At 34.0% G+C, this 17,433-nt stretch overlaps 1 protein-coding gene across 1 annotated transcript; it reads left to right on the top strand.

The window, feature by feature from the left end:
• The first annotated feature begins 7,840 nt into the window (after window positions 1-7,840).
• On the top strand, window positions 7,841-17,035 carry LOC110937233 (GDSL esterase/lipase At1g28580). The gene is made up of 6 exons (XM_022179626.2): window positions 7,841-8,076; window positions 10,065-10,154; window positions 10,338-10,562; window positions 15,102-15,250; window positions 15,336-15,612; window positions 16,640-17,035. Exons 1-6 carry the CDS (start codon window positions 7,908-7,910, stop codon window positions 16,912-16,914), a joined length of 1,185 nt encoding a protein of 394 aa, XP_022035318.1. The 5' UTR covers window positions 7,841-7,907; the 3' UTR covers window positions 16,915-17,035.
• The last annotated feature ends 398 nt before the right edge of the window (window positions 17,036-17,433 follow it).

Raw genomic sequence — 17,433 nt, 5'->3', positions numbered from 1 at the left:
GAGGGAATTGACTATCAAGAGACGCTTTCACCTGTCTCTCGTAAAGATTCATTAAGGATCGTTATGGCCCTAATAGCTCATTTTGATTTAGAGCTGCATCAGATGGACGTCAAAACTGCTTTCCTTTACGGAGACTTAGACGAAGATGTTTACATGAAACAACCTGAAGGCTTTAAACCTGAAGGTCAGGAGCATCTAGTCTGTAAGTTGAAGAAATCCATTTATGGGTTAAAACAAGCATCACGTCAATGGTACCTCAAGTTTGATGAAGTCATGAAGAGGCAAGGTTTTATGAAGAATCAAGTTGATCAATGCACCTACCTCAAGATGAGTGGGAGTAACTTTACTATACTTGTCCTTTACGTAGATGATATTCTATTGGCAAGTAATAGTTTAGACATGTTGCATGAGTCGAAGCGGCTACTCTCGCATAACTTCGACATGAAGGACCTCGGAGATGCTTCTTACGTCATTGGCATCGAAATTTACCGAGATAGACACAAAGGGATCTTAGGATTGTCTCAAAAGACTTACATAGATCGTGTCCTTACACGTTACAACATGCAACAGTGCAAACCCTCCGTCGCTCCAGTAGTTAAGGGAGATGTTTTCGGTCCATTCCAGTGTCCGACAACAGAGGTTGAAAAGGAGCAAATGAGCCAGATGCCTTACGCGTCAGTAGTCGGGAGCCTGATGTATGCTCAAGTCTGTACTCGCCCAGATATCGCTTATATTGCTGGAATGCTAGGCCGTTATCAGACTAATCCTGGCCTAGATCACTGGAAAGCAGCTAAGAAGGTCCTTAGATATCTGCAAGGGACGAAAGACTATAAACTGACATATAGAAGAAGTGATCACTTAGAAGTGGTAGGTTATTCTGATTTTGCCAAGTGCAAAGATGACAAGAAATCCACTTCAGGCTACATCTTTATGTTAGCAGGCGGACCTATCTCATGGAAGAGTCATAAACAACAGTTAACTACAACTTCCACAATGATGGCAGAATACATTGCTGTTTACAACGCAACCTGTCATGGAATGTTGCTTAGAAATCTGATCACTGGACTCAAAATCATTAATTCCATTTCTAGACCATTGAAGCTTTACTGTGATAACTCAGCTGCCGTTAGTTTCTCGAATAGTAACAGTTCGACTGGAGCTGGTTTATATCTCGATACAAAATATTTGTTCGTACGTGAACGAGTTGAGGAAAATAATCTTTGTATTGAGTATATTAGTACTAAAGATATGCTTGCGGATCCGATGACTAAAGGCCTCCCACCTAAAGTTTTCGAAGAACATGTATCGAATATGGGACTTACTAAAGACCTTATTTAATGGCATATTGTACTAGCTTATGTTTTTTAATTAATGAAATTTTCTCAGTTTGATTTTGTATGTCTCTAACATATGTTATGCCGGTGTAATGACATATAGACAAATATAAATACAAATCAGACGCTAAAGGGCTTATACATATTTTGATCGTAACTATTAGGTTTTAAATTGAGGTTATAGTATGATTAATGGGGGTCCTGAGTCGAATGATGATTCAACGGCTGTATTTCTCTGCTATAGTTCTTGGTTTAAGGCTAAAATGAGTGTTAACTCATTGCCAGGCTCATCTAATACTCATGATAAATGATTACTTGATTAAGTGGGAGAATGTGAGATTAAATATATTATTAATATAATATTTAATCTTTTAGCCATTATAATCATTTATATTATATTAGATCAAAATATAATAATAACCTATTAATAATTAGTTGGTAACTGTTGATGGACCATATTACCCTTATTAACTAATTAGGTTTCCTCTTGGGTGTATATATAAGGAGATTATTCGAGAGTTTAAGGGTTAGACAATTACACAATACACACAACCCTCATAACATCAAATCGGCTCTCTCTCCTAACCGATTCTTCCCTAGTCTCGGTTTCATCACCATCATAACTTTACACCCTAACGAGGAACCAGATCATCCTGACAAGTATGTCGAACTCAATGGCTGCATCTCTGACTGGATTCTCTGCTGGCCTGTCTGCTGTAACAGGTATGTTATTCATGTTTTCCATTATGTTTAAACAGAACTGATCCAACATGTACAGTTACACAATTCTCTAAATACTTCTTTGTACACGACATTTTTTGTTTTGTTAGTAATTTAATCAATATTAAACTTTGTTTATAACAATCTATTCTAATAAATAATTTTATAAAATGGCATGTGTCTAAGCATTTTTTTCTTACCAAAATTTTCTAATTTCTATATACAACTTAATATTTTAAAACAAATATAATAATTAGTATCAAATTCTTTGAGATAGACATGCCCCTCCTAAGTCAAATATATTAAATTTAAATCGTTTATATTCTTAATATAAAACCTATACCTAACAATATCCCTATCCCTAATTGTATATATTGTAAAACACCTATTACGTACCAAATTAGATAGCTATTCAAATTTCGAGTTAATACTACATATGTTAAGTTTTATTGGTTAAAACATAAATGTTTATAAACTAGATTATGATATGATACTTAATTATTATTTGCCTATAACACAGGATTTAAAAGTAGTATTAACTTATTGTTTTAGTATATATATATATATATATATATATATATATGAAAAAATTACACGTTTTGTCCCTTATATTAACACCATTTTGCAGGCGGTATCCTTTTCAACGAATGTTGACTGGTTTTGCCCTTTACAAGAAATTTTGTTGCACGTTACGTCCTTTGGCCCTAACATAGTTAGATTTTCTTGTTAAATCTGGTTACACAATGGTATTTTAGTCTTTTTACCGCTTTACTTAATATTATTTAAAAAATAAAACAAAACATTTTTAAAATTTATTATTATTTGTTATGTTATATACATCTCTCTTTTTCTCTCTATACCCCCCCCCCCTCTCTCTCTACCACTCTCACACACAGAGATATCATCTCCACCTCCCACCTCTCAACACTATCAACCGACCATCACCATGATTAACCCACCTGTCACCGCCACCACAAACAATTTGTTTTACTTAACAAACAACCAGTTAATCTAGAGATAATTTTGTTGAACCAAGATAAGAAAAATAATTAAATCACCATGTTTAAACTCTTTTTTTAATTGCACAGGAACCTCCTTGTTGATCTCTGAACACTTCTATATGAAGCTTTAAACCACCACCACTGTTAATTTATATTCTTGACTAACTCAAATACTCCATCGTCCTTGTGGATTACTTCGGCTTGCTGATGGTCCTATTTCAGTAAATCGGAACCCGGACCCAATGGAAACACCAACCTGGTTCCAAACTTAGGTTCGTCGTCTTACGACAACACCAATATGTAGCTGATGCCGCTGATTCCGGTCACGTCTTGCCTGCTGCCTCCGCTATACAAGTTTCGTCGCCACCGATCCTCTGATCGGCGGTGTCTACGATCTTGTCTCCTCCTGTAATAAGGATTCACTGTTGTGTTAGGGTTAGCGTTTTGTTGTTTATTGTGATTTTGGGGTCTGTGATTGTTTGATTTTATTTGGGTGTTGTTATTTTGAGCTAAAAGTTTGTGGGTTGTTTCAATTTATGTTCTGGATGATAGATTTGGTGAGGTGATTTTAGGGTTTACTGATTCTAGTGACATTGGGGTTGCAGGTGGTATTAAGATGAAGAAAAGGATGAGGGGTGGGTGGGGCCTTTATACATACATACACACATAAATATATATCTATACATATTTTTTTTATTTATAAAAATTGTTCTTTATTTGTATAAAGACTAAACTACCCTCATGTGACTTGCATGTGACCAGATTTAACAAGAAAATCTAACTAGGTTAGGGTCAAAGGACAAAACATGCAATGAAATTCCCTATAAAGCGCAAAATCTGTCAACATTCGTTGAAAAGGACACCGCCTGAAATATGGTATAAAGATAAAAGACAAAACTTGTAATTTTTCCTTTCCTTATATAGGGAGCGCTAAAATAGGAACCACCCCCAGTTGTAAGAACTGCGAGAACCACTCTCAACCAATCAGAAAAATGGGTAGTTTGGCCATTTACCCCAAATGTCAAATCTCACCCTCTCTCTTCATTTATATCTACTAGTCTCTCTCTCATTTGTCTCCCTTTTCATTTCTCTTTCTTCTTTCTTCTCTCTTCTTCAAAAACTAGAGAGCTTCATCTTCTTCAAAAACCAGAAAGCTTCATCTCTCTCATTTGTCTCCTTTGTCATCCTACGTAAGCAGACGACGAGGCCGGCACCGGAGACACCGGTTGCCGCCGGCGGTGGTGCTTCCTGGTTCCCGACGAATTCTCCGGTAAACCCCGAACCGTTTTCTTCTATTTTTCTTTTCAATCCTTCTAGGTCCGTGTTTCTTGTGGTCGATGCTGGTTGTTTCAGGTAAACGGGGGTGATGACGGCAGTGGAGGTTGTTAAGGTGTGGCTCGAGATTGGTGTGGAAGGTGACGGTGGCGGGTTTTTGACGGCGACGGAGGTGGTGGTGAGGATTGACGGAGACGGTGGTGGCGGTGGTGGGTTTTTAACGGAGGCGGTGGTGGCGGTGGTGGGTTTTTGGCCTCCCTTTCCTATCTGCCGCCCCCTTGCGACTGGTGTTTGGTTGTGGTGGCGTGGGGGTTGGTGGCGGTATCTTTGGCCTGTCTTTCCTCGTTGGTTTTGTTTTAGGGCTGATGATCTTCATGTGTTTGTTGGTAAGGTTTTTTTGCTTGTTTTTTGCTGGTGATTTTGATGTTTTTGGTTCTGATCTTGTGTCCCTGTTTTTGTCCCGAGGGGTGTGAAGCGGTGAATGATGCATGTTGTTTGAATATTTTTTGGATCTGGTAATTTTTGGCCTGTGTTCTTGATTTTCTGGTGATTTTTGATAAGTGAACTATCTGGGTTTTGATATGTTGGATTGGGTGGCGATGATGCAAAAAAAAAAAAAAAAAAACCTAGATTTTGATGACGATGGCGCGGCAACGATGGTGGATGGTAGGTGTTTGAACCTGCAACACCACTTTACAGCCTTTTGATTATCCGAAAATCTGAGCCAAACTTCGTTTTTTTTTCGAGATACACTCTGTTTTGATGTTGTTGGTTTTTATATTTTTCCCCAGTTGATGACGATAACATTCTATCTGGGTGCGTTCATTTTGCGTAAAAAGTTTTTGTAAAAAAAAAAGTTAAAGCGTAAACTTTTTAACGTAAAACATAAAAATGTAAAACGTAAAACGTAAAAACGTTAAACGTAAAACGTAAAACGTAAAAACGTAAAACGTAAATCGCAAACTTTTTAACGTAAAACGTAAACTTTTTAACTTAAAACGTAAAACGTAAATTTTTTAACGTAAAACGTAAACTTTTAACATAAAACGTAAACTTTTTAACGTAAAACGTAAATTTTTTAACGTAAAACATATAGTTTTTAACGTAAAACGTAAACTTTTTAACCTAAAACGTAAACTTTTTAACGTAAAACGTAGAACTTTTTTTATGTAAACTGTAAAACAAAAAAACGGCGCGTTAAAAAAATGACGCGTGAAAAAGACGGGCGTAAAAACGGCGCGTTAAAAAATGATGCGTGAAAAAGGCGGGCGTAAAAACGACGTGTAAAAAACAGCGTGCAAAAAAAATTGTTTTGTTAAAAAATGTGAATTTAAAATGGTTTTTTATTAAAAAATTTTGTTTAAAAAATAACAATTAATATGATAATACAAATATAGTAATAAAAAACAATGAAGACAAAAATACAAAATTGAGTAAATTTACTAAACTAACCTTTTGAATTAAAATATTAAAGACATAATAAGACAAAAAATATTTAATAATACTTTTTAATTATTTTTAATCTCATCCATTGATCTTGAAGATCTAATGGTTTTAAAGTGGTTCTCTCGGTTTTTACAACTGGAGATGGTTTTCATTTTAGCCCTCCTATATATATATATATATATATATATATATATATATATATATATGGAGAAGATCATGCGAGAACCACCTCTTATTGTGAGAACCGCGAGAACCAATGTGAACACACAAAAAATAGCTAAAATCACACAATTTTTTTTAATATTTTTTATAAAAAAATCGCTACTTTTTGAAGTAAAAAAAATTTTTTTTTAGATTTTTTTTATTTTTTTAGATTTTTTTAGGTTTTTTGGGGGTTTAGTTTTTAGCATTTTAGCTTGGGGGGGGGGTGGGGGAGGGGGGTTTAGTTTTTTTTGGGAGGGGGGGGGGTTTAGGTTTTTTTTAGGTTTTTTGGGGTTTTAGTTTTTAGCATTTAGCTTTGGGGGGGGGGGTTAGCTTGGGGGAGGGGGGGGGTTAGCTTGGGTGGGGGGGGGGGTTAGGTTTTTTTTTAGGTTTTTTTAGCTATTTTAGGTTGTGTTCACATTGGTTCTCAAGTTTCTCACAATAAGGGTGGTTCTCGCATGAGCCCCTCCCTACATATATATATATATATAGTGTGAGGTTCATTAGGGTACATTAAAAAGTGGGGAACAGTGGGGAACCGACTCAAACGAACTCCAATTGGACTCATTCCTGCAACGTTGGAACCGGTTCGTCGAACCCTAACTAGGATCATTTAACCCTAAACCCTAAATCATAACCCCTAAACCCTAAATATATTGGGGTTTGGCTTTTAGGGTTTAGCCTTAGGGTTTAGCTTTAGGGTTTAGGGTTTAGCTTTAGGGTTTATGGTTTAGGTTTAGGGTTTAGATTTAGGGTTTAGCTTTAGGTTTAGCCTTTCGGGTGTAGCTTTTAGGTTTTATTGTTTAAATTTTACGGTTTAGCTTAGGTTTTAGCCTGGGTTTAGAGTTTAGGAGATATGATTTAGGGTTTAGGGTTAAGAGATCTTAGTTAGCGTTTGACGAGCCGGTTCCAACGCCGTTGGAATGAGTCCAATCGGAGTTCGTTTGAGTCGGTTCCCCGCTGTTCCCCACTTTTTTAGGGTTCCCTAATGAACATTCCCCTATATATATATTGAATTGAATAATAGGGATAGGTTAATCCATTCAAAGTTGATAAAGACGATAAACTTAAAAAAAAATGTTTTGCATAAAGAATTATTTAAAAATTTGTGTGTTGTAATCGTCTTTTCTTTTTCTATTGTTGTACGTAACAAAAATACTTTAGTTTTATAATTATTTATACATAGTACAAAATCATATAATTTCTATTATACATATTATTGCAAATTTCGTCCACATTATTCCCATGTAATGCATGGGTATATAACCTAGTGTTTTTATAAAGATCAAAGGCCAAAGGCCAATGACGTATTAATTATACTTTTTGGCCGAAATTTTACTCTCATCATCGTATTACGCTTGAAGATCTAAGGTCGTCGGTGTAGAGAATTGTTTTTGGCTAGTGTTTTACTTTCACCAGTGTATTATGCCCGAAGATTTTTTGTGGTAGCTAGGCGTATTAAACCCAATTTGAATCCGTTAATGCTACTCTTAAGCCCAAAGAGTACCGCTATCGATTAGTATTTTTTTCCTTTTGTTCAATCTTTATTAGTTAAAACCTAAAAATCAATGTCTAGTTTTATTAAGTTTATTAGTGTATTTTTTATTTAGTACTAGTAACAAGATAAATGTTAGTCTCACATGTCCATCTATATAAACTAATCATCTAAACAAATATTAGCAAAATATATGAATAATGGATAGTAACAATTTGCGCGTGTGAAGAACAAAACAAGCTTTAAACCGGCTCACCTAACTTTATAAAGGGCAAAAACATAATTTCACATGAGATACTAAATCGTGTGAAATTCTTGGTCTACATCTTAAGCAAACTCCTTCCCAGCTTATAAATACAGACATAACATATGGGGATCACCAGCACCAAGCTGCTAATAAACTTCCAATTTTTTTAGGCTCAAACTAAAATTTCAATGGGAATTTCATCATATTTTTTTCCAATGATACCTTTCTTGATGCTCATATTAATCACTGGTACCTTGCATGCTAATGGGTGTTATACATCAATCATAAGCTTTGGTGACTCATTAGCTGATACCGGAAACCTAAAACAACTCAACTCTAAATCAAACAGTCAACCGCCACACTGTTGGTTCAGGCCCCTCTCTACACTCTCACAACACACACTTATGAACGTAAATATGCAGAAGAGATGATAGATAAAAATTGACAGAAACCTTTCTTTATTATAAAATGATAAGTGGTGCATAACAAAACAATTTACTCTACTATTTATAATAAACAAATTCATGCACATGCAAAATAACTTGGTCCACTTATGCTTCCTGATTTAAAGCAACGACTCCAACTTATTTCTCATATACTCGGTCACCAGTTGCCATAGAAGTCGGTCAAATCTTACCACTTCCTTACTCATTATCTGGCTTGCTAAATTGACTCCAAGACCCATCACATGTGACCGGATAACCTACTAACCCATTTAAATAAACCCGGTAACCGACTTGACCCGTACTCGATCCGAACTTGACCCGTAAATAACCCGCAACATCAAGATTATTCCAACATTCACCCCCATAATCTTGATCTCGCTTCTTGCTACTTGCTAATTCGTTCTTGCTTGCTTGTGTTCTTTCATTCTTTTCTTGCTTTAGCTGGAAACGCTTTTCTTTCTAAAACGTTCTTTCTTGCTTGATTCGAATTTGTTCTTACTTGCTTGCTTCGAATCAACTTTCTTTCTAACTTGCTATTCGAACCATACGGTTCGGTCTTTCTCGTTCTTTACGAACCACACAAGTCCGCTTCTTTCTTTCTTTGTTTCTTTCTTTCGGTTATCGATTATCTTTCTTCTTTCTAATCGACTCCCGTTCTTTCTTTCTAGTGGCTTGCTACTTTCTTACTTTTTTGCAACACCATCTTTCTTTCTTTCTTTCTTACGAGGCCATCTTACTTTCTCTCGAAGCGACGCCAGCCTCTTTTTTTCTTTCTTTCTTGTGGCGCCTCTTCTATCTTTCTTGCTTGCTTAATCCAAATTGGATTTCCTTTCTACATGAACCATAAAGGTTCAAACTTTCTAACATGTTGAAACTTTCTGATGAATCTTTCTTGCTATCACTTCCTTGCTTCCTTTACTTGCTATCATACTATAACCGGAATCGGTTTTCGTGCTTGATTCGATCCATTCTTACTTATCGAATCTTCTTGCTTTTTCTTTTCTTTCTATTCTTTCATTCGAACCTCCCGTCTTACTCTCTTGCTTGGTTCGGTTTCTTGCATACTTGCTTCAATTCTCCGTTCGATTTCCATGAAATTAACTCACGTATCTTCTTGCTTGCTGACTTGAATAAAATGAAGTATGTGCCTGTTTCACCTACTTGCTTGCTTACTTTCTTTTCGATTGAATCCAGCCACATATTTTCTTCACCTGTGTGCCTGCTTCATCAAACTTTCAAACTCCTCTCTCTTAATTGCCGTTCCTTTTACATTCCGATGATCACCTACAAATTACCCATTTGCTTTCTTTCTGCTGATCGCTTTCTTTAGGATCAGCCCTTGCTTTTTCCTACGAAACTAATTCTTCCGCTTCATCTACAGCGCTACAGCCAAAGGGCTGCTCTCTTACTCGATACCGACTCTCAAACCGGCTTTCTTCTTAACCTTGCTCTGATACCAATTGTTGGTTCAGGCCCCTCTCTACACTCTCACAACACACACTTATGAACGTAAATATGCAGAAGAGATGATAGATAAAAATTGACAGAAACCTTTCTTTATTATAAAATGATAAGTGGTGCATAACAAAACAATTTACTCTACTATTTATAATAAACAAATTCATGCACATGCAAAATAACTTGGTCCACTTATGCTTCCTGATTTAAAGCAACGACTCCAACTTATTTCTCATATACTCGGTCACCAGTTGCCATAGAAGTCGGTCAAATCTTACCACTTCCTTACTCATTATCTGGCTTGCTAAATTGACTCCAAGACCCATCACATGTGACCGGATAACCTACTAACCCATTTAAATAAACCCGGTAACCGACTTGACCCGTACTCGATCCGAACTTGACCCGTAAATAACCCGCAACATCAAGATTATTCCAACACACACTTCCTCTTTCCACCTTACGGCGAGACATTCTTCCATAAACCCACCGGTCGATGCTCCAATGGTCGCCTCATCATCGATTTTATTGGTACACACATGTTTCTTATTGTTTGTGACATATTAGTTGATCTAACATGTATAAGGAAATGCGTTCTGAATGTTGGGAAAACTATATGTATAGTTTCTTGTATTTCACGTCAGCTTTTGTTTATGATTTAATTTAGAACGGCTAACTCACAGACCATTTAATTAATAATTTTTTTTCTTGAAGCTGAGAGTCTAGGGATACCGTTGATACCTCCATCTCAGGACGTTAGAGAAAACAGTTTGATCGAGAAAGGTCAAGGAGTGAATTTTGCAGTGGCGGGTGCGACCGCATTGGATTCATCGTTCCATGAAGCACAAGGGGTTGTCAATCAATATACAAATGCGTCTTTAGGTGTTCAGATGGAATGGTTCAAATATTGGTTGCCGTCTGTTTGCAGCACTCCCTCAGGTAACCGAGTCTAACCTACACTCACCAAATCTAAATAAATCATCATTTCTTAATAGATTTTATATATTGTATTAATTACAATTTAATATAATATTAATATTAATCAGTGCTCGATGGTATAGAAAAGTTGTAACCACATATTGACAGCGGACCTACATAGATATATGATATATTTGGGTAATTACATATCCCATGATACATACTATATTATATATATATATAAATATATATATATATATACATATATATATATATATATACATATATATATATATATATATATATATATATATATATATATATATATATATATATATATATATATATATATATATCTATATAAGTAGATGTATTGAACCATGCGTTACCATAGGGACGCGAAGGAAATTCGATAAGTTTTTCATGGGACTCTCAGAAAAACATAACGTTAACAAAAGAGAAACCTAAAAGTTAAACATTAAAAAAACCGCAAATATAACAAAACCGAGTTGAGAAACTAAAACATTAAAAAACGAATACAAAAAACGCAGCTGTAATAGAATAGAAAGCTAAAACAAAATATTAAAAAAATAAATCCAAAAAGGCAACTTTTTTAGATTTTTTTTATTAGAAAAAAAAGCTTATTTTAGCATAGATAGAGCGACTCATTTTAGGCACAAAAGGGGAAACCCTCCACTGCAAGCAAGGTTACTAGTCTAACACATTCTACTTCGGGAGATGTCTTCTCTTATAAATATTGATAATAACTTCTTATATTGTAGATAGGTAATATTTCATAGATACACACATACGTGCGTACGTATATTCATTGACGTAAGTACGATTTTATAGTTCGACGGAACTCTACTACGCAAGCGTTAAGTATAAAGCATGAATACTTCTTATTAAATGAAGTTCACCATAGAAAAAGACATTACAAGATAATCTTTTACCAACTAATTTAAGTAAAGTCCATGTTTAGCTATCCACCCACCCACCCCCGCAACAATAAGTATAACTATTGAAAAAGATACTTGAATCAACGTATTAACTTGGTCTCATCATTGTCATAGTCAAGTCTATGGTTAAATTTTATTTATTTATTTATTTTTTTTTATACAATATTGACAAACAGAAAAACACCAAAATATATATACTAGAGAGTTTAATTTACATTCGTTTAGAAATATTAGATGATAGGTAGTTGTAGCAATATATCATATGGTTTCATTTGTGGATTTGTCTATAAAAAGATCATAATCAATTGTAAGAGGTACAAGGAAAATCAAATTAATTTTTCTATTCATACAGATATATAAAGTCACCCAAAATGAAAGTCAAAAGAAGATATTCGCTTTCTTTATTTAAAGTTTTGGTGGTGACATCCATCTGAAAACCTTTTCATAGAGAATTAAGGCCATTTGAGTTGGTGAGCTCTGTTTTGAGCCTCAGGATTATTTTTTAATTCTTAATTTAAAAGTAAAAAGAAAAAAAAATAAAAGATGTACCGTCTACGCTTCCCCGTTTCATTTAAAATATGCACAATATTACACACATACACACCATGTGAATGATACATATTTAAAAAAATATATAAGATATTGGATTTATATTACTAGTATATCGATATAATAAATTAAATTTTAAATGAATACAACTTGGTATAACTACATTATAGTATAAGTAGTGATCATATTAACATATTAACATATTTAAAAGAAAAGAATTATAATTATTGTTTTTTCTTTTTAGTATATTTTAACGACAAACTAATCTACTTATAAGATGCATGCTCCTATATTTGATCATTGAAGAATTTAAATTATCCACGTTTAGGATAAAAAAGACACCTTATCATCACATTATGTGTTATTTTTTATAAGCTTATAAAGATATAAATGTTAATAAAATGAGAGTCCTAATTTTATTTTCAAAAGATCTTTTAACTATATAGTTTTGTTAAAAAGACTCTGTAATATAATATATTCATCATATATACATAAATATAGGGTAAGGATAGTGTAAAAAGGGCCTAAAGTGTGAGAAGTGTAAGAAGTGTATTATAACACTATATATAATACTATATAACACCATATAAACACCGTATAACAATATGTAACACCATATAATACCGTATAACACTATGTAACACTATATATCTTTATATAACAAATATAACACTATAGGTTGTCTGATAGCATGTCTATGATAGATGTATAGTGTTATATTTGTTATATAATGATATATAGTGTAACATAGTGTTATATTGTATTATATGTTGTTACATATTGTTAAACGGTGTTTGTATGGTGTTATATAGTATTATATATAGTGTTATAATACACTTCTTACACTTCTCACACTTTGAGCACTTTTTACAGGATCCTCTACCCATAAATATATTTGGAACTAATTAAATTCAGAATAATAAACGGAAATAGTCAAGAGGCAATCAGAAACTTTTATCGTTAGATACTCCACTATACTAGATAAAATTTTGTGGCTTGTTTTATTTAAAGTTTAAAATGTCATTAGTTTTGTTGTTAGATAAAAGATAATTCCTACTTTTCTATATTTCAATTTCTAAAGTAATCATAAAACTTATTCTTGGGTTAAAGTATTTGAGTCACTATCATTAATTCCTACTACTATATTTCAATTTCTAAAGTAATCATAAAATATATTCTTAGGTTAAAGTAATACTAAAAAGAAAGAAATCATGATTTTGATTGTTTGAGTCACTATCATTAATTCAGAGTTTTATGAAAAAAAGGTGAAGCGTCGTCGTCACATATATAGGCATTAATTTGTAGGGTAAAGTTCTTGAACAAATAATCTTAACATACTAAACATACAAATTGAAGGAAAACTCAAAAAGACAAGGTGGCATTTTTGTAATTATCAATAATTACTCTACAAATATACCTAAAAAACCTAACCACTCCCCCCACCCCAAAAAAAAACCTAAACCCCTCACCCCAAAAAAAAACCTAAACCCCCCACCCCCCCAAAAACCTAAAAAAAACCTACCCCCCACCCCACCCCTCAAAAACCTAAAAAAACCTAACCCCCCCACCCCCAAAAACCTAAAAAAAAACCTAACCCCCCCCCCCCCCCCTCCACCCCCAAAAACCTAAAAAAACCTAACCCCCCCCACCCCCACCCCCAAAAACCTAAAAAAAACCTAACCCCCCCTCCCCCCACCCAAGCTAAAATGCTAAAAACTAAACCCCTCAAAAAACCTAAAAAAAATAAAAAAAAACACACAAATTATTTTATTTTATTTTTGTAACATTTTTTATTAAAAAATCGCTACTTTTAGTAGCAGCCAAATTTTTTTTTTTTTGCTAACGAAATGTAGGGATTTTTTAATAAAAAATGTTAAAAAAAATTGTGTTTTTTTAGGTATTTTTGGTTGTAACTTTGATAGTTGGTGGTAATTACAAAAATGCCACCTTGTCTTTTTGGGTTTTCCTTCAATTTGTATGTTTAGTATGTTAAGATTATTTGTATTTGATCTTTTGCCTTAACTTGTATTTAAAGACGGGATGTGTTATTTTATTTGAGATATATTAAGTGTTATTTTATTTCAGATATATTAAGTTATCAATTCAAACTTATTTATGTTGCTAATTACTGTCCATAATTAGAAGGTACATTGTAATTTCTTCATTTCCAAAATAACCATAATAAAAAAAATAATGTTTAACTTGCCAAATAGTTTTATAAATGTTGTATATTTAAATAGTGACGTAATAATAAACATATATACCCTTAGGCCTTTGGACTATGTGTTGTGGGTTAACGAGCAACGTCACAACCTGACCATTAACTAAATATCCGTTAACAATGTGTTGTGAGTTAACTAACACCCAATACCATTAACAAAAAAAAAGCAAAAGAAAAATTAGAAATTGAAGGTGGCTTGTGATTAGTAGATACATGCATGGGGCCCACACCAACTTCTCTTCCTCTCATTCACTACCGCCAGTGTGTTAACGATTTGGCCATTAACGAAAGCTGTTAACGAACCGATGCGGTGTGCCGGCCAATAACAAGCTAATGTGACGCGTTAAAGGATATTCAGTTAATGAAAACGGGTAGTCAAGGAAAGATGGTAAAACCTATAACCATCTTATTAATATCATTTAGTTGCTATTAATGATAATCAAAGAATTATATACAGTTGTACATTGTAGATGCTATCAAAATACTAAAGGAATAAATATTTCCAGAAATATCATCAAATTGGCAAAGAAGTCAACAAAGGCGCTGGAAACTGTGTTTTATAATATCCCATTACTAGTTACAAATATGGATCGTAAATTATAATTATAATTCAACCATATTTGACTTTGTTGCCGTTAGCGTTACCTCTCCACTGATACAACGATTTACCGTTTAAACTGTAAAAATAAAAAGAAAACCTGCCGATTCAATTTTGAAGCGCAAGAAGTTTTAAATTAAAAAAAAATATCATAAATTCTAATTAATATTTAGGTCTGGTAATAAGTAATTAACAACGTTATGAATTTTTTCTTGCTAATTTGTTTATCGCAGATTGCAAAAACATACTTCGAACTTCATTAATTCTTATGGGCGAGATTGGAGGTAACGATTACAATCACGCAGTAATTGCTGGAAAACCCATTAATGAGCTCAAGTCATACGTTCCGCTTGTTATTAATACCATCATCTCGAGTATTAACGTAGGTACATTTGAGTACAAGTAAAAATTATAATAAATAAAGCACAATCCAACACGCAACTAACCGATATAGCCAACGTGCGCAGGAACTCATTGAGTTAGGGGCAGAAACACTTGTGGTCCCAGGAAACCTTCCAATTGGTTGCTCTGCGGCATATTTAACGATCTACTATGGTTCCGATAAGGCAGATTACGACAACAAAACAGGTTGCTTGACTGCACTAAACAAATTTGCTGAGTGGCACAATGAATTACTCCAAACAGCATTGACTCAAATTCGGGAAGTACATCCTAATGTCAATATCATCTATGCTGATTACTATAATGCCGCAATGCAGTTTTTTCGCTCTCCAGAAAAATACGGTACTTAACACGCACTAATCAAGAAGTTTTATACAATCTGGAGACATGATCATGCATTAATTGGGCGGGTTTGACATCAACAGGGTTGGATTAGGGCTGGCATATCGTGTCAACCCGACCAATTAAGACACGAATACGATAAGACACAAACCCGAAACAGGTAAACACGAACACGACACGAAATCTTATCGTGTCAGATTTTTGAAACAAGAATACGAACCTGATAATAATTATGTTGCACAATATGACCAGACACAAAAAATTATCAGCGTAATATATGACCTGTTAAGACACGAAGATGACTTGTTAGATAAGTCCTGTTATTAAATATATAAACTTTACTTTCGAGTATTTTTTTTATTTAAAATTATGAGCTTCACACATGGGCGCAGCTTAATTAAGAGAGCCCGGGGGGGGGGGGGGGGCGAACTTTTCGCTCAGTAGTGTTATATATATAGTTTTCGTATAGAAATTTTTGGGTATATACGTTTTTGACCCCCCGTTTCTATAGAAACTTTTGGGTATATGCGTTTTTGACCCCCCGTCTTCATTGTCAAGCTTCGCCACTGGCTTCACATATTTTATTATTTAAAACTATAAATGTGTCTTAACAGGTTAACATGTATTTAACATGTTATGACACGAAATTAAACAGGTCTTAGCGTGTTGACCTGTTATAGACACGGAACTTGTTAACTTCGTGTAGGTTCATATCGTGTTCGTATAGAAATTGTCAGCCCTAGGTAGGGTGACTTGAAAACATACCTTTTTAATTTTAATTTTTTGTTTTTGTAATATGCCATCATTAAAAGTTTAAAACTCTTACTAGAAGAATACTTAAAAAAATTATTTAATTAAACGATTTTGAAGAGTGTAAACATTTAGTTTAATTCACTTGTTTTTAAACCTAAATTTTGTAAGTTTATCAATTAGACCAATTACATAAACAAGCTATAATGGAATTTTACTAGTGTTTGCATCTATGACCCAAAATTGCCCCTCACTGAACCATTTACGGATACTACAGGATTCACAAACGGAGCTCTAAAGGCATGTTGCGGAGGTGGAGGACCTTATAACTACAATGAGCTGGTAGAGTGTGCGGATCCGTCGTCAACGACATGTGCTCAACCAGAAACGTACGCTAACTGGGATGGGTTGCACTTAACAGAAGCAGCATATCATGTGATTTTCAAGAGTTTATTTCAAGGAACATATACAACACCACAGTTTAATTCTTTGTGTCCTACTTCAAATGTAAAAGTAAGAGATGCATCATCAAGTTTAGTTCAAAGCTCTTAGTACAAGTTAATGAAGCTTGAAAAGGAGATGGTTTTTTTCTTTTTGTAAAAAAATGTGATTTACATTTAACGCAGTGTGATGTGTAGTTGGATGTGTATATATACATGCCCTGTTCTATGAATTTGTGAACACTTACTTTCATAGTATTTTATTATGTGTGTATATATATATATGTATAGGGTGGAGTTATTGTAAAAAAGACCAAAAGTGTGAGAAAGGTAAGAAATAATCTCAACCATTAGATCTAAATTAATTGAAAAGGGTAAGATTGTAAATTAATTAACAAATTCAAATATGGTAATCCTTGATTTAAGGATTTGGAGAGAGAAAAACCTGGATTTTAGGAATTATAACCGTCCATAAATATAACACCATTCAGATCATGTTCATACATGGTGTTTTAAATATAACACAATTCAGAAAATATAACACCATTCAGCACAAAAAATAACACCATTCAGTACAAAAATAACACCATTCAGCAGTAAATAAAAAAAAACACCATTCAGTACAAAGAAT

Source organism: Helianthus annuus, chromosome 4 (assembly GCF_002127325.2).
Source record: "Helianthus annuus cultivar XRQ/B chromosome 4, HanXRQr2.0-SUNRISE, whole genome shotgun sequence".
Taxonomy (NCBI): domain Eukaryota; kingdom Viridiplantae; phylum Streptophyta; class Magnoliopsida; order Asterales; family Asteraceae; genus Helianthus; species Helianthus annuus.
Note: the sequence above shows the minus strand (reverse complement) of the source record. Positions and strands in the feature narration are given on the sequence as shown.